The sequence below is a fragment of the Scardinius erythrophthalmus genome, assembly GCF_964197995.2.
Source record: "Scardinius erythrophthalmus genome assembly, chromosome: 6".
Lineage (NCBI taxonomy): Eukaryota > Metazoa > Chordata > Actinopteri > Cypriniformes > Leuciscidae > Scardinius > Scardinius erythrophthalmus.
This window is the reverse complement of record NC_138226.1, coordinates 11,462,620-11,486,705: the sequence shown is the minus strand read 5'-3', so window position 1 is coordinate 11,486,705 and position 24,086 is coordinate 11,462,620. Positions and strand designations below refer to the sequence as shown.

The 24,086-nt window shown below is 36.2% G+C and overlaps 2 protein-coding genes across 3 annotated transcripts in view; one reads left to right on the top strand and one right to left on the bottom strand.

Moving 5' to 3' along the window:
• Window positions 1-2,515, bottom strand: part of sema5ba (sema domain, seven thrombospondin repeats (type 1 and type 1-like), transmembrane domain (TM) and short cytoplasmic domain, (semaphorin) 5Ba) — a 139,895-nt gene extending 137,380 nt beyond the window's left edge. For both annotated transcript variants that reach the window (XM_081367605.1, XM_081367607.1), the window contains exon 1: window positions 2,400-2,515. The gene's annotated coding sequence lies outside the window, so the exon portion shown is untranslated. The remainder of the gene's footprint in view (window positions 1-2,399) is intronic.
• Window positions 2,516-4,489: 1,974 nt separating this feature from the next.
• The window catches only part of pdia5 (protein disulfide isomerase family A, member 5), a 56,926-nt gene continuing 37,329 nt past the window's right edge, over window positions 4,490-24,086 (top strand). The window contains exons 1-3 of the mRNA XM_081368257.1: window positions 4,490-4,610; window positions 13,942-14,068; window positions 19,501-19,588. Of these exons, the coding sequence (XP_081224383.1) occupies window positions 4,506-4,610; window positions 13,942-14,068; window positions 19,501-19,588 (320 nt within the window). The 5' untranslated portion in view covers window positions 4,490-4,505. The remainder of the gene's footprint in view (window positions 4,611-13,941; window positions 14,069-19,500; window positions 19,589-24,086) is intronic.

The following is a 24,086-nucleotide window of genomic DNA, read 5'->3' as shown; positions in this document are numbered from 1 at the left end:
AGAGAATTTAAATTGTGGGGTGAACTATCCTTTTAAGAACTAATTTGACCAACTAGCAGTTAGTTAAGGGTAATAAGACTTAACTTTTCTTTATCAAATTAGACCAATCTAGGTTATAGAAAATTATGAACAGTCTATAATAATATCTTTTTTTATAAAAAAAATTCTATTCTAGAAAAATATATGATGATTAACTTGTAAGCCTAGTCTTAGCAGTTTATGCAGCCAGCCACTGGATCAATTATGATTTTCCATTAAAGCCCAGTAACAGGGTAACAAACTAATGTGCTGCACAGATCAGTCTTACATCAAACCTTCTCCTAGGAGAGCATATGAGCTTGCATATCTCGATCTATAAAAGCTCTTTGATTTTAGCTTAAAAGAACATCAAATGCATCTATCATTTATCCCTACTTAACCAACAATGTGAAATCTAAGGATTGGAGCAGATTTGCACGGCTCAATCATATGCTTTTCATTACAGTACAGCGTTTTAAACAAAGTTGATGTTGTTGTTACTCTGAGATGAACCAAAAGACTGTGATTAGTTGCTTCGGGTATTTGATTGCATTGGCTTCAGGTTTGATTGCAGTTAAATCTCCGAAGGAAAGTAGATCTCCAGGGTTTAGCAGCCCTGATTTAAATTGCGCCAGGCCAACAGGTGATTTTCCTTCTCCAGCATCGGCGTTTGTGTAATATCACAGCAGTCTTACTTTGGCTGCAAGACTCGACACTGCCCCCTACCGTTTTTGACCAGCAATACAGTGTATGTTTTGTACACCTGCTCTCCGGTTCGTAAAGAGAACTAGTCTTGAACATTGAAATGATTGAGTTTGGTGTAAATAATGTAATTCAAACGATTTGAAAAAAAAAAGCAAAGAAAATGAAACCAAGTATTAAACCTGCAGGGTTTCAATTTTTTGAGGAAATTGAAAATTGAGCCACTGAGTGTAACAAAGACGAGGCACAGATTTAGCTCATTATTAATGCGCGAGGCTGACAAATTAAGCACCAGGCAGATCATAAACTAGAAATGTTATGTCTGCAGATATCGCCAACGATAATCGGTTCAGCGCCAACCTACATTTGCTAAATATCATTGTTTTGTTTAGGTAGGCTATGACTACTTGTTCTCAATCATTGCTGACCATAGTAGCTATGGTCTACTCGTTCTCAAGTAGCCTAGGCTACTTTTTCTCATAACCGGTCGTTTTTTTTTTATTGTAAACTGCTGATTTCGGCATTGGCGCCGTTGTTTTTGTGTTGTAAAGGGAGCTTAAATTATAGAAAGAACATAAACTTTACTGTTGCTGTTGCAGTTGTAGCCTATGCCTATGAAAAATAGCCTATAGGATGTGTTCAAAAAGAGTCTTCTCTACACATTTAAATAACATCCTCATTCCACATCATTCACATATAGCCTATGGTTATCTGACAGCTGACAGCATCCTTCACTCACAAACTGACTGAAAAAAGCTGCCGTTTTCTGTATTTAAACAATAAATATTAAAATATGAATAGCTTTTCTGTTAACGCTTAAAAAGTTGCTCGAAAACACACAGATATAGCATAGGCTACTGTAGATAGGCTATAGCCGAGAGATATTAAATCCTTCCCTCCACCTTTTCTGAGAGACTTTTAGGCTATTCGCACATCCTGTGCAAAAGTAGATTATTCTCGGTGAAAAGTAAACATATGTCCAAAGAAAAACCCTCAAAAGCCGATGATAAAAGAGAGTGAAATATTGCGTGTTTTACTGGGAGCTTATGAAGGCGAACGTTTCGATTCCAAAGCAAAATTCCTCGGATCTTGAACAGAACGTGAGCAGCGAGTAAATTCCTTGTCAGGATAAAGGAATACTCTACTGAATCCTGTTCATATAAATCATTCATGTTCTTTAATAAAATGAGAGGAAAGGACTGTTAAAAAGACATGACATTCCCAATGAGGGTTTTGTGATCGCCATAAAGAGAGAAAATCTGCCAATATCCAGTTTTTATTAGATAGCCTAACCAGGAGTCTTCAATAATTAAAAAAGGCAATATTACTAAAAGAAAGAAAAAAATACTGGTTCATGCAAATCCACTGGCAATTGAAAACTAGAGCTTGACATTATTTGAAATTGAACAATAATTTGAACTGGGAAAGAAAGAAAATAAATTAATGTAATTAGCGAATAGATGTAGGCTAAATGTTTATGTTCTTCACAAATAAAAAAAATAAAAAAATCACAGAGAGTCGCTAAAATGTTGATAGTCAGTCAAATCTGACCGCAGAAGTTCTAAAAGTATAGCCTACTTCACAATATCCTACACCAAGAACATTAGACGCGGTTTCTATTGCCTAATAGCCTACTTGTAAAGGTGAGGTAAATATACTATCTAAGAGAGTGTTTTTACCTTTTGATGTCCTTCCTCTGAAGTAAACTCATACGTAAAACGCAACGCATAAACCGCAATCTCCGCTTTGCGTAGGTCTCCTGTGCAGTATCCCTTTTCTGTGAATGACTTCCACCGATCGACCTGAAGCAGCTGCTTTACTGCGCTGTGCTGGAAAGAGGAGGCTACTACAGAAGGACAGCTGCAATTCAAACGAATAGGGGTGCAAACTCTGATATGAAGCTCCACCTCAAATGTTTGGCTCAGTGGCTGCAATATCTGATGAAGCTCTCATTTTACTTTCTAAAGACATTTTTTGTAATAGAAACCTTGTTGTTATCCTGTTTCAAATGGTCAAAAACATCGTCTTTTGGGATTCAACAACACCCCTATATCCAGCCTGGATAGTCTGTCCCTAGAATCGGTGAGGTACCATGGCAATCAATTAACTGTTTGAATCGGACTATGTTGCCAAAAGTAGCAAAGTGTCATATCAACATGTCTATGTTTTGGTGTGGTGCAATCAAAAAAACTTGACAAATATGTGGTACCATATCACATGGGGATCATGACATGATACTTTTATGTGTAGCTATTACGATTACCATATTCATATATCCAATGTTTACCTGGCTGGTAGACTATTGCAAGCCAATTAAAGGAAGTATCAAAGGATGTTCAAAAACACATGGGAGGCCTATTACAGTAGGCTATGTGTATACTGTATATATAGGCCTGTATGTACCCAAAAAATAGTGGACAACCTTTAAATTTATGTTTATTTGAATAAAGAAAACACAATGTGTAAATCTGTTGGCTTGACTCTTGAAAGTTGCTTTCATATTTGATAACTGTCACATTACATAGGCTGTGGAAATACGCTCAAACACTGCAAGCTGCAATATGCATTAAGCAGCTGAGGATGTGATGAGGGAGGTGACTCAAGAGTCAAGACAGTTGTGTGGTACTACTGTCACATCCAGGTGGTGGCACTACAGTGTGTCTGACACCAGCATGATCATTGCAAATATATTATGGTAATTATTAGTGTAGGCCTATTATTTAATGCCTTCCTTAAGTAATAAGGCATATAAGAACATACTTATTTCATTATGAAATAGCAACACTGAGGAACTACCTTGGAACAATTTGAAAAATAAATTATGTAAATATATTATAAAATATACATTTATAAAACGAATATTCCTGACTATTAATTATTATACGCTGCTGATAAATTGCTAAGGCAACCATTGACTACAGTCAGGCAAAGGAACTTACTTGTCCAAAATAATAGATTATTGATTATTATTGAGCTGCAATCATTTTGTACGTCAAACTGGAAGGATGCTGTTTAAGAATACCTGTGTTTAAAATAAAGTCAGTCGGTTAACATAGTTTTACATTTTGTTCTAAACCAAATTACACATTAAATGTGAAATTTGAAGCTGCTGTGTTTAAAAAAAAAAACATAGGTTGCAAACAAGTTGTTAGCATCCTATTTAAAAACAAAAAACTTATTTTATAAAGTATAGTTATGTACAGTTATTTACAGTCTAGGCTATTTAGTTTTTATACCACCACCCAATAGGCTATTTATAAAATCGCTGAGTTCAACAAGGTCACACAAGTTTACTGTATAGGTTTTTTTAAATTTAATTATATACAATCTTAGCTATAGCTATATTTGTGGTTATATTTCCTGTCACAGCCCTGATGTGTCAACTCCATTTCACAAATTATGAAGAAATAATAAGATAATTTCCCTCATTGTACAGGTCGAGCCATTCACTGCAACACCAGCAATGGTTAGCATATAATATTTTGTTGACTTTGTACGATTTTCAGTGTAACTGGTTGGATCCTGTAACTCAGTTCATTCATTCATTGAACATTCTGATTAATTCAAAACAGGTAGCCTAATTATTTTCAGTTTTGAAGCTTTTGTTCAAGAACCAGTAAGTCATTTGAATACACTTCTCACCATTTCTCCATGGACGAGAAATAATTTACATAAGCTAAAATCACACACTTTCACAAGTGTGTGTAGGCGCCCTTAACGAACTACATTTCCGAGGAAACTACATTTCCTAAGAAGCCCTGCGTTCTCCAGGGATTTGAAGGAATATGGATTGCGCTTGCGTGGCCAGACGTGGCAGCGGCATCATGGCTTCTTGGAACCGATACGGGAGACGTTGGAGACTGGTCGAAATGTTCTTATTCATGTCATTGGTGAGTCTTTATAAGGAATCTAATGGATCAATAATATGAAATGTGCATATCGGACAGATGTTTTGTATCTGACCTAAGACGAAACGAAAGGAAAAGGGAATGATCTGCTGTCCCTCTTGCAGCAGTAGCTCAAAGTTGACAGCAGAAGAGAGAGACTCAAGATCAATCCGTCTCATTCATCAGTTCTCAGGTCTTGTTTTTGGTGGTTATACACCTGAAACTGCGTGCTTCACATGCATGAAACATCACATGCTCTATGCATTACCATGCAACTATCTCTAATGTCAAATCGGATTCAATATTGGTTATATCTGCTATAAAACGAGCATGTGTCTTATTTCATTAATGCATATTGCTTTAATATGTCATGTTAGAGGTTTTTTGAATTATTGTTGAGGTCCTGTTTGGGTCAATGGTGTAATGAATGCTTATTATTTTTTGTCCAGGTTGTGTTGTTAAAAAATACATGAAGAATGCATACAATTCAAGCACACTATGCTCCTGTTGATGAAAAGAAGTGAAGTGATTTTGCAAAAAAATATTTTTCATATTTGAAAAGGTTTTGTCCATCCAATCAAAGTGAAACAACAGACCCCTTTAGACCCTCATGATGGCTGTGTCATTTAGTTTTAAATTGTTTGTCTTTTTATTAAATGGCTGGTTTTGTTTATGACCAGTGAAGAAACTCTAAGGAAATTTGTATCCAAGTATATAAAAAAAAAACCTTGAACAATGTTTCGAAACTTTATTAAAAAGTTGTGTAGAGTAGGCTACGCTGTATTTAAGGTGATAATTTGTTTTATTTTATTTTTTTGATAGCACTTCTAAAATCATTAAATCAAAATTGAGCGTTTTTCATATTGTGTATGAAGTCAACATGAATTCAAAGATGGAATGTGTTTTTTTACAAAATATTTTTTAGCATGGACTCCCACATTACCCATTCACTATCAACAACACATGAAACCAAGGTTGAACCAACTAACGTTCCTACTTCTCTATTATGATTTTATTTTAACTGCATCTTACAGTTTGTGTTAGAGCAACGTTTATATTTACAGTAGCAATGTTATTTAACCTTGATCAGAGGTTTTCCTTGTTCTGCTCTTGATGAACATGACAGAAGTGAGCTTGTAATGCTTAAAGCAAATGAACCCTCATTTACTTCAGTTTAAAGTGCATTAACCCTGTTTCACAACTGATTTGTGAATCAGTGTGGGCCGTGTCCTCAACACCAAACTCTAATAGCTACTCGGCCACGTCAGTCAACTCTCATTACGCAGGAGCTTTCCTGTTTCACATCCTGTTCTGTGCCTGCCACCGCAAACAAAGGTACTCTCCTGAACGGTTGGGACTTTGTGGTGGTTTGGTGGGGGAATAGAAGCCTCTCTCTGTTATCTGTGCTTCCCTCCAGCCCTCCTGCTTGTCAGAGCAATTTATAAAATCTCTTAATCTTGATTACAGGCACCCCACAACCCCCTCTACCCTCATTCCACATTGCTTGATCCAGCAACACATGACTAGCTGTGTTGTGCACCTACAGTAAAAAACAACTCATTGTGTGAGAATGTTTGACTCATAGATTGACTGTTTCAGTTGTGGAGTCATTTCCTTCTGTTGAATAACTTGCGTCAGCTTTGCAGAGCCGAAGCCCCCCCGTGTTGTTTGGCTCAGCAGGAAGACTAGGCATGTTTGAGGAGCGGTATATGATTTGTGCTGAATCAGTGAGACCTTAAATGTGAAAATGAGATTCTATTTATTAAGCAGATTTGCGATGTCGTTTGCGCAGTGTATGGTAGATGACAGCTTACGCTGCTGATTAAGCAAGATGTTTTTGTGTCGAATGTTGATGTATGACCGATCTTTTTCTTTTTTTTAAGTGTTTCCCATGCTGTGCAAAACATGTCAGCAAGGTCCACTGCTGGAACGCCGGGTGTCCTTGAGCGGAAGATTTAATAGCAGGAGCAATAGCATCCATAAACCACAGTCAAATATAACATAGTGGACATAATTAGATCACTGAGGAATTATATACTGTGCTATATAGTAGAGCCTGGCAAATTCTAAAAGTTTAGTGTAGTTTTCTTTTTTCTTTTTAAATTCAATAATGATGTGCTGTTAAAGGAATAGTTTGCCCCCAAATGAGAATTTTATCATTGCTGACTTACCCCCTTGTTATTGATTTTCTATCTTCTCTGAACTACTATAGTTGATGTTAGAAGGTAGAATGTCTGAGCTTATGGTTTCCATGCAACTGAAGAGGATAGTAATTTATAAGGTTAAGCTGTAAGACATAAAGTAGTTCATATAACTTGGTCGCTATATTCTAGTATTCTGAAGCCATGATCTGATCAATATTGTTCATATTTGCTGCATTGATTCAGTCATGAGATTTGACAATAAATAAGTAGATTTTAAATAAGACACATTTTGGTCTGTTAATCACAAAAATCTATCATACGTCTCCTATGGATACGTTTTATAATATTTTATTGGTGGTTTTCAATCTTTTTTTGTAGCAAGCCATTTTCATTGTATGAAAAATTGATTAAAGACATTTGTAACATTTGTTACAAAATCCTGTTACAAAAAAATTATGCATCATAGTTTCCACAAAATATTAAAATATAACCGTATTTAACAGTGATAATAATAAATCTTTCTTGAGCAGCAAGTCAGTATATTAGAGTGATTTCTAAAAGATCATGTGACACTGAAGACTGCAGTAATGATGCTGAAAATTCAGCTTTGCCATCACAGGAATAAATTACATTTTAAAATATATTAAAATATAAAACAGTTATATTAATATTTCACAATATTACTGTTTTTACAACAACAACAACAAAATTAATTAAATAAATGCAGACTTGGTGAGCATAAGAGACAAACCAACCCCACACTTTAGTGTTTAATTTCATCAATGCATAAAATATGAAGAGAAAAAAACTGGGCCGGCTGTGGTAACATAGGTGATAAGATATTTTCAGTACCTTTGATGTACTATTATATACTACTATAACCTGCTATTAGCCTTGCCTTGCTCTACTTTATCTCCAAATGTAATTTAGCACTTTGGAGATTCAGACTTTTCTTAGAAATCACAGTTTCTTCTTTAAAATTTCTGAATGGATTTGGGGTTAAAGAATATATTGCTTTTGAAAGAAATGGAAAACCATGTTTCTATTGTAAGTATTTCATTCTTCTGCATGTTGCTGAAATCTTTGTCATATCTGTCTGTTGAAGAATCGTTTATTCCCAAGTTAATGATTTACAGACCATCCCTGTTGAGTTGAAGAGTCCACGCGGATTTCCTTGAAAGGCAGCAACTAAGAGATTCAGCTAGGAATTTGAGTGAATCACCCCATTCCTTTCTTCCTTCAGATGAAATTGTAGCGCAAAATATATAAAATAAATTCTCCAACTTGTTCTGTTCACTTCACATTGATCGACAGGAGAGTTATCAAGCCTGTCTATCAAAGCGGTTCAGTGGATGATTCTAACAATCACAGTTTTGTGCAAAAGCTTGGGTTGTTAAGATAATGCCCAAGTCGAACACCACTGCTCAGGGACAGCCAAATGAAAGTCTTTGTAACATGTACAGGACGTGATGATTGCCAGATAGTAATGGGCCCGCTCTATTGGTCGACTGTCAGGTTTGGACATAGTGTTTGAAGAATAGGTGGTGCACCAAAAAGGGATGGAAACCTGATGTGACTAGACATAGAACACTATCTCTTTTGTCTCTGAATGGAGTTGAATGCTGCCGTTGTCTCTGTACTGAAACTGTTTGTCTCTTTATTCTGTTCTGTATTTTAACATTACTGTCTCTTTTAGCAGTGCAAATACTGTAGAGATACTTTTTAAAATGTTTAAAACATGTTGGAAATGTCTAGAACAATCATATCACAATACTTCTATCATTTGCAACTATAATTTTACTCAAGGTTTATTACAAAAAAGTAATAATTTATTTTGTTTGTTTATTTAATTTGATCAATTTTTCAACCTCTCCCTGACCTTTAGAATGTTTCCATGCCTCTAAAGGCCCGTTCACACCAAGGACGATAACTATAAAGATAACGATAAAGATATAATTCTAAAAATCGTTCTCCATATTAAAGAATAACAGAGTTCACACCACAACTATAACGATAAAGATATGAGGAACGATATCGTTGGGATCACTTTCAGAACGATTTTTTTCCAGCTGTCGAACGATAAAACACTGACAACCAATCAGAATCCATTCTAATTTAAAGGTCTCGCGCATTTAAAATGGACCTGGATCATCCGGGCGCGCGCGTGCTTAGAATAAAAAGACCGTTATCGGTCGCTGGTGTGGACACATATATAGTTATCTTTATCGTTATCTTTATAGTTATCGTGCTTGGTGTGAACGGGCCTTAAGACTTCAATGATAACACTTCCAAACGACTGCATTTTGCATTTTATTTACGGGAAGAGCGTTTGCTTTCTGGTTCAATATATTTTGCGTTGCTTCATTCGTCATTAACTCTTTCCCCGCCAGTGTTTTTTTTTTTTTAAAGTTGCCAGTCACCGTCAGCATTTTTAATCATTTTCACAAAATTTTCATGGCCCCCAGAATATTTTGTTGTATGAATATCTGAACATGTAATATATCAAAAGAAAGAATAGCCTCTGCTTTTAAACAAAAAAAAAAACCCTCTAATTTTATTCTAGCTTAAAGCATTCTTTTTTATCAACATTTAAATGTGGGCAAGTTTCATTGAAAAAAAGCAACATTTTGAGCAAAAAGCTGAGAAAAACACGTTCTTGTCAAAGACTAGGCTACGTCCAGATTGGATCCAGAACAATGATCAAAACATAGATGGAGTAGATCGAGTCCATCAACACCCCCAAAGCTCATCCTGGGCCAACATTTTATTCAATAACATTATGCAGTTTTGATTTATATGCGGTTTAATGTTGAGGATTGTGTTCTTTTTCTTCTTCTTCTTCACATGTCTTTTGATCAGGGTATTCAGTACTCTTTCAGAAGATTTCATAGTGCCCCCTACCGTATAACAGTGAAAACACGGAAAGCCGGAATTTTCATCAATTGCGGGGAAGCTTTTTCTCATAAATTACGGAAATTTCCGTCAGTGGTGGGGAGAGAGATAACAGGCTTTTTGCAAAGCATGAATTGCATTATTGTTAGCAAGCTAATCTGTGCTTAAATGTGATCAGACTGTAATGATCAGGGACTTTGTTTAAAGTCACTCTTTCCTAATGCTGGGATCCTTTGTGAGGATATGCAGAGCTGTAGGTGCTACACACAGCCAGAAACAGCACCCGTTTTGAGTCTGAATTTACATATTCATATTTTGTTTAGAAATAATAGCTTATTATAAATATAATGCTTTCTTCTTACTGCCTAATGACTGAATTTACATATTTATATTTTGTTTAGAAATAATAGCTTATTATAATGCTTTCTTCTTACTGCCTAAAAAAAAAATTGAAGACCAAATAGGTATTGTTGACGAGTAAATGAGAGTATTCATCTACCTGATGTCAGGAGGTGCAATAGTTCAGAACAAGCCATTTCAGTCTTTTCTCTTTTTAAAAAATCTTTCATGATATAACCTACTTACAGTTGGATCTGAGTGTCTTGCTGAAAGTACGCTGGTCCTTTCAAATACTTCAGTGAGTAGCTCTGACATTTCTTCATAATGCATTGCCATGTCTGCTCCCCCTGTCAGTACGGCTGAATTCAGAAAAGGTGTGATTTTTCAGGTCCCTCAGCTTTGCAGTACTTTAATTAACCCTGACTTTAATATTCACACTTTCACTGGCACCCAAGGTGCTGGGGCCACTGGGATGTCACCCTGTCAGCACAGGTTGTCCACTCCACTGGACCCCATTTGCTCAAACAGTGTTAATGAAAAGCACGCCACTGAATGAAACTCCTCATTTCAGGAAGGAACAGATCGTTGTCTCTGATCCTTGTCCTTTTATCTTTAATCCACTGAAAATAAACTTTTTACTTACCACTGGCAGGTGAATTGACAAATGTATGTAGGCCTAATAAATAATCTGTGTTGGGTGTAATTAATTACGGAGTAATCCAATCACTGTAATTTAATTACTTTTCTCTTGAAAAAGTAAAGTAAGCGATTACTCTTATTTTTTTATTGTTTTTTTTTTTACAGTTACTTCTGATGTAATTGCATTAAATACTGTGTATAGACTACACAATTTTATATAAAACAATAGTGGTTTTAACATCAATTTAATGTTAAAATGTATGTTTTTAATGTAACCTCCCTTTACACAAGAATAATATATGAAATTGTAAATGAAATTGTTTATTTGAAAGAATTAAAATAGCAGTTTCATGTCTATCCTTGTTTGTTCAACTGGTTGAGGTTGATTTATAAAGTAATAAGTAATCCAATACTTTTTAGAGAGAGTAATTAATTAGAACAGTAATGTAATCACACTGTTGAAGATAGTAGCAAGTAATTAATTACTTTTTTAGAGTAACTTACCCAGGCGCTGTATATATAACAAATTCTTACCCACCTTGAAACTGTACTTTGTATTATTGTTATTTTTATAAAATATATTTTATTTATTATTTATAACTATTGTTTATTATTTGTTATTTATTGATATAATATATTTATTCATATAATATGTGTGAGTTGATGAATGATTATTTGTGAATAAAAGTCTAAATTCAGTCTGTTCAGCATTTAAAGCGATTGTGTATCTTTAGACTGAACCGCTCAATTCAGTTTTATGATTGCTTTTTATGAACTTTTTGAAGCGTCAAAGTGGTAGTTGTGTAGACTGTCAACGGAGGGACAGAAAGCATTTTGATTTCATCAAAAAGATCTTAATTTGTGTTCCGAAGATGAACGAAAGTCTTACGGGTTATGGACGACATGAGGGTGAATAATTGATGACAGAATTTTTGGGTGAACTAACCCCTTGTGTTGCCACATTTAGTTTTGGAGAAAAAAAGTTGGTAAATACTTGCAATTTGCTGTCACTTCCGTCATCTTGTTGCTCTTAGAATTCAGAACTCAAGTTTTATTTATTTACAGTGCTATGCATAAGTTTAGACACCCATGCTAAAGTTGACTAAAAAGAGGAATAAAAAATCATCTTTTGGAAATTGAACTTAATGCCTTAATTTAAAAAATTAGGAAAAATCCAACCTTTAAGGACACCAATTTTCTTTGTGAATGAATAATAATGTATCGTAAATAAATAAATGTTCTTCCTTGAAATACAGGGTGCATAAGTCTGGACACCCCTATGTTAAATTCCCATATAGGCAGGCAGATTTTTATTTTTAAAGGCCAGTTATTTCATGGATCCAGGATACTATGCATCCTGATAAAGTTCCCATTGGCCTTTGGAATTAAAATAGCCCCACATCATCACATAGCCTTCACCATACCTAGAGATTGGCATGGAGTACTTTCCATAAGATCATCTCTCAATGCAAATCAAACCAGCTATTAGGCTAACTGAAATAAAACCATGCCAATCTCTAGGTCTGCTTTGCAGACTTGTACTGTTACTGTTTGTTGCTGTTTTCTTTTTATTGTATTGTATTATGTAAAGCTTTTTGCCTCTCTTTTTTCGGGAGAGGATGGAGAATACATTGTTCTGAATTATATTTTTCTCTTACACTGTTAGTAAGTTTTTTTTTTTTTTGTTAGTTTCATGACCGTTTTGTGTTTTCCACCCTTGATCCTTAGAATGAAAATTCCCAGTGTTTTTAGATGCACCTTTAATACACATTGGCATATTAAATAAGCAGAGCACTGACTGCACAGGGATGGTGTATTTTTGAAACACAAAATAAGTTACCATTTAGCGCTTCGGGTTCCATTAATCTGAAGTCAGTGGGTTTTTAGAGGGTTTTTGGTTTAATGCTTGAACGGTCTGTGGTTAACACAAGCTGAAGATATTTTCACGTTTTATTCTGTGACTCAAAACACAGTAGTAAAACAGCTAACAAGAGACAATACTCACTTTAGTTCGTTGTATTTATAATGTCTTGCAAACTTTTTTTTTTTTTTACTTTTAGGCTTCAAAAGTTGTGAAGGTTCTTGATAAACAAAATGTGTAAGAATCATCAACTTTTGTTGATCATAGAGCTTATTTTCTGAAATCCAAAAGCCAATGGAAAAATCCTATTGGCTGTTTGTTGAGGAAACCACAGCGATGCAAACTCCCAAGATGGAGTAAAATCAGAAATAATCAGGGTTTGTGTTTAAAAGGAACTTCAGTTGCTCAGTACCAAAGCTGAGATCCTTCTAAATTCAGATGTTTGTGTAGCTTAGTTTCAATTTATGCTCTTTTTGGACCTGGAAGGAAGTTTTGAGTTCTGAAAGTTAGTGTGTTTTCATAGTACATCAAGCTCTTATCTCAAAAGATCAAGGTAAATTTGGTCTCTTATGATAAAACCTCTTTAAAGTTCAGCCACCTTTAATGTGATGTAGGCTTGACGGTGACTCGCATGGGAATTCTGTATTTACTGCATGTGGTTCTACAAAAAAACTTTTTAAAGTGTAACTTGTGAATTACTGTCTTTGTAGGTTTCTCTTCAATGTCTAGGATGTGGAAACTCTACCGACAGTCTCAAAGGGTGTTGATAAGCTATCGGATGGCATCCCGACAGACCAAATGAGTTTTCTTTCAGCATGTCATTTTGTAAATAACATTTGAACTGTCTCGTCCACTAACGGATGAGCATTAATTTCTACTCATTGTGGTACTGTATTTTCCCTTCAAGCTTGTGGCATGGGGAGATAAGAACATATGATAGGTTGGGTCACTGTCTCTGTTTGTGACATGGCCTGCCTGATCTTGTCATTTTCCTCTTCTTTAGATGACAGCACCTTTATCTGTTGTCACTTAATCCGCTTAGCTCCATCCGAACTGGGAAGACTGATGGAGAGTGTGGCAGAGAGAGCATAATCTTAACAGCAGAAGTCTCACTTCAGAGCACAATTTCGGGAGCTATTTCAGGGCACTTTTGGGAAAAAATGTATTATCTTATTTGAATTTTTTTAATGCATTTGTGATCAACCCTGACTTTGTTAAGCTGCTTTCCAGTTGTTTCTAATCGGTAACAGAGTGATATATGGGTATACTGATGTGATGTAACTACCTTTATGGTATGTTGGCTCTTGTTTGTAATGGCTGTTGTTGTTTCTTTTCGGTTTGACACACTGTCATGACTACACAAAGTCCACAATTATATTGTCATGCAGTTGTTTGGGATATTGTTGTGTTTGGCCTTGACAGTGAAAATTGATGACCTCTATCTGTCTCACCTCCTCAGGTCGCAGTGTCATCCGCCCTGCAGGCAGCGAAGGTGTCTCCACTCATAGAGAAAGTCAGTGACCACAAGGATTTCAAGAAACTTCTGAGGACCAGAACTAATGTTCTTGTTTTATACACCAAGTCAGGTCAGTCTATCTCAAAACTGTTGTTTTTCAGATGAAATAAAAGTATTACAGCTTTAGCTGCCAAAGATGCCAAGATATCTTAATAAACAGATTAATTCAAATCACAATTGCCAGTAGATGTGTTTTAGTATATAGTTTTTATATAGTTTTAGCTAATTTTATATTTGCAAAGGGAAAACATATCTTTTTTTTCTTTTTGTAAAATTTAATGGGTTACACTATATTAAGGTGATGTAGTTACATTGTACTTACTTAAATAAGTATTGGTTAATATTAATTAACTACATGTACTTACTATAGAGTTAAACACATTTTTTTAAAATGCAAATATAATAAATATTCAAGGAAATACACTAGAAAAAAAGAGACTGTTGCAAAAGAATGTTTAAATAAATGCCGTTCTTTTGAACTGTCTGTTCATCAAAGAATCTTAAAAAAAAAAAAAAAGTATCACGGTTTCCACAAAAACATTAAGCAGCACAACTGTTTTCAACATTTATAATAATAAGAAATGTTTCTTGAGCACCAAATCAGCTTATGAGAATAATTCATGAAGGATCATGTGACACTTAATACTGGAGTTATGGCTGTTGAAAATCAGCATTACCATCACAGGAATAAATTTCATTTTAAAATAAAATGGAAAACAGTTATAATATTTCACAATATTTCTGTTTTTAGTGTATGTAAATGTTATTACTGACAAAAAATAAAATTCTTTCAGTAATTACTCACCCTCATGTTGTTCCAACCCTGTAAGACTTTTGTTCATCTTTGGAACATATAGTGTATTATACACTATATATTATATTATTATATAGTGTTATATAGTGTATTTTATATAGTGTATATTATTATATAGTGTATTATATATATATTACACACACACGTACACTATTCCAAGTGACGAAAACCCCCAATACAGTCAATAAAGTCCAGCTGCCAAAAAACAATATGGCCATGATACAATTCCCCCGTAGAGAAACACTCACCAGGTGCAGTCTAATACAAATCCAATGACAGTCAATGATATTAATTCATGCGTGGTCCATGAAAATATTTTCCTTTTTCCGGTTACAACTCCACGGTGTGACAGGATGCGGTGATGATCCACTCAAGCAGGTGTCATGCATGAGGCCACTCCAGTGATGAGGCCAAAATGTAAATCCAATCTGCTGATCCACAATGTGACAAGATGCCGTGGTACTCTCGAATCGCTGACTGAGTTGTGAACTATCCCTTTAAATGGTTGTGTAAATTGCTAACAATAAAAATGTGATCATTTATTTTGTCGTGGGTTCTCAGTGATCATGTTGGCTGAGCAGGTAATCAGAATTATTCACCTAACTAGTCTGGCAAAAAAATCCTTACTGTTCCAACCCTGTTTTAGCTATAAATAGGCTGGCTTTAACTTGCTCAGCAGGATTGTCTACCTTTCGTCCATGACAGTATTTAACCTGATAGAGAACTCACCATAGAAGCAGATACTTTTGTTATGCCCGAGAATGCAAAATGAATGTCCATTGTAATTTGCATCCTGGCACATTTAGGAACATGATGCATAAAGTCAAGCTTGTATTGCTAGTGTAACATGCCCAAAGGGAAAATTCATTGAGACAGCTTTGATTCTGTTACATGATATGCCAGCAAACCTATAACTGTATAGTATCTCACAAAAGTGAGTACACCCCTCACATTTCAGCAAACATTTTAGTATGTCTTCTCAAGGGACAATACTATAGAAATGAAACTTGGATATATTTTAGAGTAGTCAATGTGCTGCTTGTATAGCAGTATATATTTACTGTCCTCTGAAAATAACTCAACACACAGCCATTATTGTCAAAATAGCTGGCAACAAAAGTGAGCACCATTGTTATCTAGCATTGCCTTAATGCCTGAGTTCACCAGAGTTGCACAGGTTGTTGCTGGGACCCTCTTCCACTCCTCCATAATGACATCACGGAGCTGCTGGATGTTAGACACATGGTTCTTCTCCACCTTCCACTTGAGGATGACCCTCAGGTGCTCAATAGGGTTCAGGTCTGGAGACATACTTGGCCACTCCATCACCTTCACCTTTAGCTTCCTCTGCAAGGCAGTTGTCTTCCTGGCGGTGTGTTTGGGGTAGTTATCATGCCGTTCGGCCCAGTTTCTGAAGGGAGGGCATCATGTTCTGCTTCAGAAATTCACAGTACATGTTGAAATCCATGTTTCCCTCAATGAAGCGCAGCTCCCCAGTACCTGCACTCATGCAGCCCCAGACCATGATACTACCACCACCATGCTTTACTGTAGGCAAGACACAATTTTCTTGGTACTCCTCAGGCATCGATACACATGCTGGACACCACCTGAGCCAGACAAATTTACCTTAGTCTCATCAGACCACAGGACATGGTTCCAGTAATTCATGCTCTCGGACAGGTTGCTTTCAGCAAACTGTTTGCAGGCTTTCTCGTGAGCCAGCTCCAGAAGAGGCTTCCTTCTGGGGCGACGGCCATGTAAACCGACTTGTTGCAGTGTGCGGTGTATGGTCTAAGCTGACCTTCGGCTTCTGCGACCTCTAAAGCAATGCTGGCACAATCATGCGTCTGTTTTTTTAAGCCAGCTTCTGCACCTAACGCACAGCACGAGGACTCAGCTTATTTGATTGACCCTTGCGAAGCCTGTTCCAAGTGTAACCCGTCTTGGAAAACCTCTGTATGACCCTGGCCTGTACTGTAACTCAGTTTCAGGGGGTTACCAATCATATTATAGCCTAGGTCATCTTTGTGGAGAGCAACAATTCTAATTCTCAAATCCTTAGAGAGCTATTTGCCATGAGGTGCCATGTTGAAAATCCAGTAGTCAGTATGAGAGAATTGTACTCAAAGCACAAAATGTAACTGCTCTAATACAAGATACACAAATTTGTATGGTCCTGTCAAGAAGACAAAAACATGAACATTATGAATAGGACATGTGGCTTTGCATGGTTAAATGACATCCAGCTATTATAACGTAGGGTGTACTCACTTTTGTTGCCAGCTATTTTGACAATAATGGCTGTGTGTTGAGTTATTTTCAGAGGACAGTAAATATACACTGCTATACAAGCAGCACATTGACTACTCTAAAATATATCCAAGTTTCATTTCTATAGTATTGTCCCTTGAGAAGATATACTAAAATCTTTGCTGAAATGTGAGGGGTGTACTCACTTTTGTGAGATATTAAATGTCACAATAGGTACGTCAAGTTTGCTTTCACTATCAAAAGCATGTTGGCGCCTTTACATACTTGACCTTCTGTACACTTGGAGTTTTCTCTACTTACCACACTCATTAGCTGAGTAAATATAAATCTAATGGCCATAGACAGAGAAGAACTTAAAGAACAGAGAAGCATAAAAACTTCAGCACCCTCAACTTAATGTAATGCTTCTCTCCCTCCCAGCTATTAGAAAAAAAACACCCCCTAACACTGCATATTCATTTGCATCACTCCTGGCTGTTATTAGCAAATCTTGCAGGCACAGGGCCATTTATGGGTACCGTATGGATGAACAGTCCATAAACAATCTCCCACCCACAAAGCAAGGAAAGAGCCTCTCAAGGTTTTGCTGTGCAAGATTTATTAGTTTCATAATTCACGACTCATTTCGAGCGCATGAGGTCATTGGATAAGACTGTGTATCGAACAGTGCGTTTGATTGATGGCTGACTAGCGCTGCTCATCCTGTGCATTTCCATTAGATGCATCCTGCTAACTGTGATAGTTGCTTTAGACTATAGGAACACATTCATGATCAGGTGGTAAACAGACACTTCTCATTCAGAAAGGTATTGGCTTCAACTCGGTTTGTTAGATTAAAACCAAGACGTACTGATAGGTAGAACCCTGAAATTATTGTACCTTTGACCTTGGCCGGTGTGATTAATGGTAACAAAAGCAGATTGCAGGTTCAGTGAGGTAGTATTAGATCAGAGACTCTCACAAATTTGTAAATCTGTGGTGTAGTAAAACTGTCACTGTGTTTTTACACTTAGTACATTCACGCTGTGCGCTGTTGTTCCATACTGAGGTGTGTTGGCAAATTGCTTTCATTATCAAAGTGAGAACTATGGGCTGAAAAGCTTGTGAAATTGCAGAACAACATTCACTTCACTTTTTGGGATTTTTAAAATATATATTATTTATTCATTTATATTTGATGAAAACATTTTAGGTCTACCCTTTTTATCACCAAGTAAACGGTGTAAATATTGCACTTGCCCTGATGACAGTCTTCACCCCACATTTTAAAGAAATGATGGATGTGCAACAATGTACCGTATCCGTAAATATATATGCATTTCTAGACCAGGCCGCTTTTTTATGTGAACTTGAGTTCATATCAATTTAAAAAAAAACTTAAGTTTGATTTTATGAACATCTGGACATTAATGTACTCCCCAAATACTGTAGTTCAGAAAAACAGTAAAACAGTAATATTGTGAAATTATTACAATTCAAAATGACTGTTTTGTATTTTTATACAAATTCAAATTTTAGTAAGACATTACTCCTGTCTACAGTGTCACATGATCCTTCAGAAATTATTCTGCTGATTTGGTGCTCAAGAAACATTTCTTATTATTATCAACGTTAAAAACAGTTGTGCTGCTTAAAATTTATGTGTAAACTGTGATTATTTTTTTAGGATTCTTTGATGAATAGAAAGTTCAAATGAACAGCATTTATTTGAAATAGGAATTTTTGTAACATTATAAAGTCTTTACAGTCACTTATACTCCCGTGTTTCACCTGAAATGTTATTCTGAAGAGAGTGATAGGAATCATGTTTGTATGTGAATCCACGTCATTCCTTTTACTTTAATTTTTTAATTATTTATTTTTGTATGTATTGCCCTGCAAACATATTTTAGTTCAAAGTATCTGTGTTTACATACAGCCTAATAGTCGGTTATTAATCTGTCTAACAGCAATCAGAATGAAAAACTTTCATGTAAACGCCAATCAAAACACTACAAAACAGATTTTCTCTCTCACACTCACTCACACAGAGATCTTTTGAGCTAGCAATTGCTTGCTAAGTAGGCCATGAGAATGCAGATCAGAAGCATTGGCTAAATGTGAAAATTAATTTGTAAAATAATTTTAAAAACATTAAATATTTTAATGGTATGTAAAATGTTAAAAGTTATTTTCTTTAATTTCATGTATCATGAAAGAAAAAAAAGAGAAATAAAGTGAATTCAAGCATTATAATTGAGGCTATTAATAGCATGTGCTCTCTGTGGGCGACATGCAGGCTCAATGTGGGCTTCCAGGTGCCATGGGGACAGTGTTGGAGACCATCCGCTTACATTGGATACAAGCTTATGATATTTAATGGTTTTACAGCTTCTTCTACAGTCTTCTTAATGTGTTTTTTTGTGGTTCCTCAGCTTCGTCTGGAGATTCTCATCTAAAGCTGCTGTCTGATGTGGCTCAGGCCGTGAAAGGTCAGGGTACCATCGCCTGGGTGAATTGTGGGTGAGTCTCCATCGATTTGGCTCTTGTATTCGAGCAGCAGGTTACTGCAAGTGTACTTTTTTGCCACTAAGCTTGAGGCAGCCGACATCCTGATCAAATTGTTGGTGTTTCTCTAATACTGATATTGTGTCTTCATACCAGCTGTGACGTAATAACATAAACAGCAGTACATGCGGTATGAAGATAATAGATGCCGTTTTTAGACTAGAGAGGATATTTATGGTCAAACTGTATGTTAATGTAGAACCTTGAACTATTTTTATCTTAAAATGCCCAGGAGAATTATACTGTGTCTGACATCGAATACTTACAATACGCTTCAAAAACAATACGCTAACAGAGTAGTATGTCCGAATAGTATTCGAAAAACACTAGGCAGAAAGCACCCGGATGACCTACTACTTCCGCCGAGATTCTGAAGTGCGCATTCAATGGACACTTTACTATCCCATGAAGCCACAGTAAAAAAAATTATAAATAGCAGTGAAGCGACGCAATTGACGCTGGTAGGTCACATAATACTAGTATGTCTGAGTTTACTACTCTGTTCATATTATATATAACATACTTTTTTAACAGTCGAGAAGTAAGTTCTAATTGAAATGTAGTACCTACTCAGATAGTATGCAAATGCACCGTTTGATTATTCATAATTTGCCCCTTAAGCCTAAATTATTGCACAGGTCATGTTTACAACAATGTCTGTGGTGAGTACCTTGTATTGTCTTGTGGCTTATCTTGTTCCATTGCATTCTAGTTCTCAGCATCTTCTCAGCGTATTTCTCTGCTTTTAGAAAGAGATATCACAAAAGTAGTTTAGATGTTTCTGATAATTAGCAATCAAAGCTTGCCTCTGAATCATTTCTTGATAAATGGTAGGATGTGAAGCCTGTTCTAGCTTAGCCAAGCATCGTTTCTTTTTCCAGAACCAATCCATAAAGCACCTTTTTGAGACCATCTTGGGTACATTGAGTCCCCTTGTGAACAACTTATATAAAGCTGGGTTTAAAAAAAGTACCTCCTCACAGGCAGCAGTGTGATAGAGCAAAGCAGAGATATGCCCACACATTTTCTACAGATGACAGGGACCTGAGAGATGGCCAACTACAATCCACTGGGGGAGACCATTAAGGAAGTAGGTCATGGACAGAGTGGGATCAGAGTGAAGAAAATGGGAATGCAATAATCCTGGAGTCTGAACGATCCAATTGGATATTTTGCGAAAATTTGTTGAAATAGGCCAGCTACTTTTTCCTCGGACCTTCCAACTTTTCTTGGCTTTCAACTTAATTTTTTTCCACTCAACTTGTTTGAAGACAGCAATCTCGGCCACTAACTGTTTTTCCTCTTTCGCAATTTTGAGCCTTGGATACCCACTTCCAAACCCCCCTGCACGCAAAACTTATTGACTTGACCCATGACTCATGCTTTAGAATAGCGTATGGTGCTTGAAAAGGATGACCATTTATTTCATAGAGGCTGAGGAGGGTATGAAGGTGTATGTCTACGCATGTGTGCTTATTGCCATCTGTGATCCTGAGTCAGTTCGTTCAACACACAGCATGCCTAATTGAGTTTCCCACATGACAGAATGAGCTCTGATCTCCGCTGCACCTATATCGGTCCTCCCACAAAGGCGTTATGTGGGAAATGTGGAACGCTAATGATGGTGTCTCATCTACCTTTAAGGGATGGAGCCGGTTGGGGGCGGATGCTGTCAGAAGCATAATTGAATTCTGTGTCTTTGAATTTCCATTAGCATGGAGCTTTAGATCGCTGCTGAGTCCTCTCTGCTCTTATTTGTCCTTATGTAATACATTTCCATGCTCATTATCGCTCAAGGGAAGGGAAGTCTTTTCAATGGAGCGATCTGGATCTGTTTGGGAGGGTGTGGGTGGATGTGCGGTGACAGTGGGACCAGGTAATCGTGGGTCTTTTCTGTTCTCAGATTCTGTTGAGGTGTGAGTGTTAAGATAGAGTGCTCTGTTGCTGTTGTTTTTTTGTTTTGTTTATGTCATTGGCTGTATGACAAAGATGGATTTGTCTGGAACTGGAGTGTTCGTTTTTTTTGTACAATGAATTTAGCGAGCACTGAATTTTGAATCCCTCTGTGGCACTTTGCCATAAATAGGATACAAATAGGGCCAGAAACCCTTAGAAACAAAGGCTGTATTTGTTTTTTCATCAATTGGCCAGTTAAAAGTAGACACTTAATTTTCAGAAAATTGATTGTCAGCCTCAGTCAGGAAGTTAAACTAAATATTAAATGTGCAGTTATGTATCCTCGGTTCATTTTCTATGATTTGCCATTTCTGTTTTTGAAATGCACATCAAATTTGAATTCCTAGAGCTTGCTACTAGTTTGAAACCAAATGTGTAATTGTTATTTATTTAACTTGTATTTCCATTTTAAAATATTGTTGGTTGTTGATAATGTTTTCTTACAATAATTTGAGTAACAGGGTTGAATTGTTGAGCATGATAAATGTATTACTTTTTGTGTCAAAATTGAATTGTTGAGCATGATAAATGTATTACTTTTTGTGTCAAAATTGAGAGCTGCAAATGTTTACTTATGTAGAAAGGGTCCAAATGACTTTACTATAAAGACATTTGATGTTTAAATCTAGCTACTTTTCATGCTACACTGATTTTATGTTAGATAAGTTTATCTAACATATCTAATATTTCCCACAATAAAGCACATGGAATTAATGCTTAAAAAATCTACTTGCCCGGTCGGTCCAGCGGTAAATGTTTTTACTTGCCCTGCCAAAATTTTGTCTACCACAAAAAAGTAATAAATACATAAAATTATTATCTTTGTTTTTGTTTTTATCAATAACCTTAATAATGCTGTGACTCCAAAAACTACTAGCCTTACTCATAAAAAATTCAAATATTGTGAAAGACAAGTAAACTGTCAGTAATAAAATAAGAACAACTAATCAAATTACGAGCAATTGCACAAATATAATAGAACAAACATACAAATAAAATAAACACTGCTTTTTAAGTTTTTCAGGTAAGTCTTGCAGTAATTTTCAGGTAGAGAAAATTAATAATCAAATGAAAAACTAGCAGTCTTCACTGTATAAATTAAATATAGATTAATTCTTATTAAAGTTACAAAAGTCATTCAGTAAAGAGCAGTGAGTTATTTTTTTCTTTGTCCTTTGTTGTTTGATTAACATTAAAACAAAGACAGCAGCAGGTTGGTTTATTAGGCTGACTATGTTTACTAGGATACTTGCCAAGACTGGCATTTTTGACGCAATTTTTTGGCGTGAAATTATGTGAAAAGCTTAATTCAGCATTTGCATGCTGTCTGAGAAGCGGCTTTCTGGGCTTCGGATGTGTGCGCGCACACAACTTCCCACACTATTGATTCTCTTTCGTGTCTTCTTGCGCTTGAATATTTAAATTGGCAAGGCTTAAAAACACTTGCAAATGATAAGCTTTCGTGGTGCAGCACTGCCCAAATCTGGCAAGTGACAGTTGTGTGAACTGTCCCGAGCGACGTTTACGCTGACCCCGAGACATCAGGCAGGTCTTATTGTCGAGTCCTGCTTGGGATGAAAAGTGTGCCGGATTGTGGAATGTTTGCTGTCTACGCAATGTCTATCACCAGTACCACATATTCGTACAAAATCCATTTAATGCTCAGGACTTTTTGAAGCATGCTTTTCAGCTGTGAGAAGTCACTAAAGCAGAGCGAGGAGGAAAAAACATTTAACTTTTCTTATCTGGAGACCTGTGGCTCTGAATTCAAGCAGGCAGACTTTATGTATAATACACTGAAGCAAAGGATGCTGAATGTCTTGTCCTTCAAAAAAAAAGAAGAAGATTGACAGGGTTTGCCAAAACTTAGAAGCGGCCCTTACATTAGCTTATTGCTGTGGTCATCTGTCGCTTCCCATGAGCGGTCTCGTATTGCTGCTACAGCAATTTATTAAATGTCTTGGGACATTAATTGTATCACTTCACTTTTTGGCTGCATCAATTTGCATGACAAATGTCCTTCAAGGGCCTGTGTTATAATAGAATAATGTGATTATAATATTTGTTGAGCATAATTCGCTATGACTTGATGTTCGCTTTCGCCTCTGTGTTTGTACAAAAAGTATGAAGTTAATTGATTGTGCTTGCAGACACTGTACTGAACATGGTTGCTTCAAACTTTGTTTTCCTTGCATTTCTACTAGGGTCGTGTGCCATTCATGCTTGAATTGATAATATCTTTAATATCCAATTCAATTACTAAGTTTGAATTCAGGCAGCAAACAAAGTGCAAAATTGTAATTAAGAAATTATGTCTGGAAAGATTCAGAAATAGATGTGAAAATTGGCGGCAGAAATATCAATAATTTCCGCTATGCTGATGAGACAACCTTATTAGCAGAAACCAAAGATGGTCTTGAAACACCTTATAGTAAAAGTTCAAAAGGAAAGTGAAAAGATGGGACTATGATCGACCAAACTGGAGACTGCACACCTG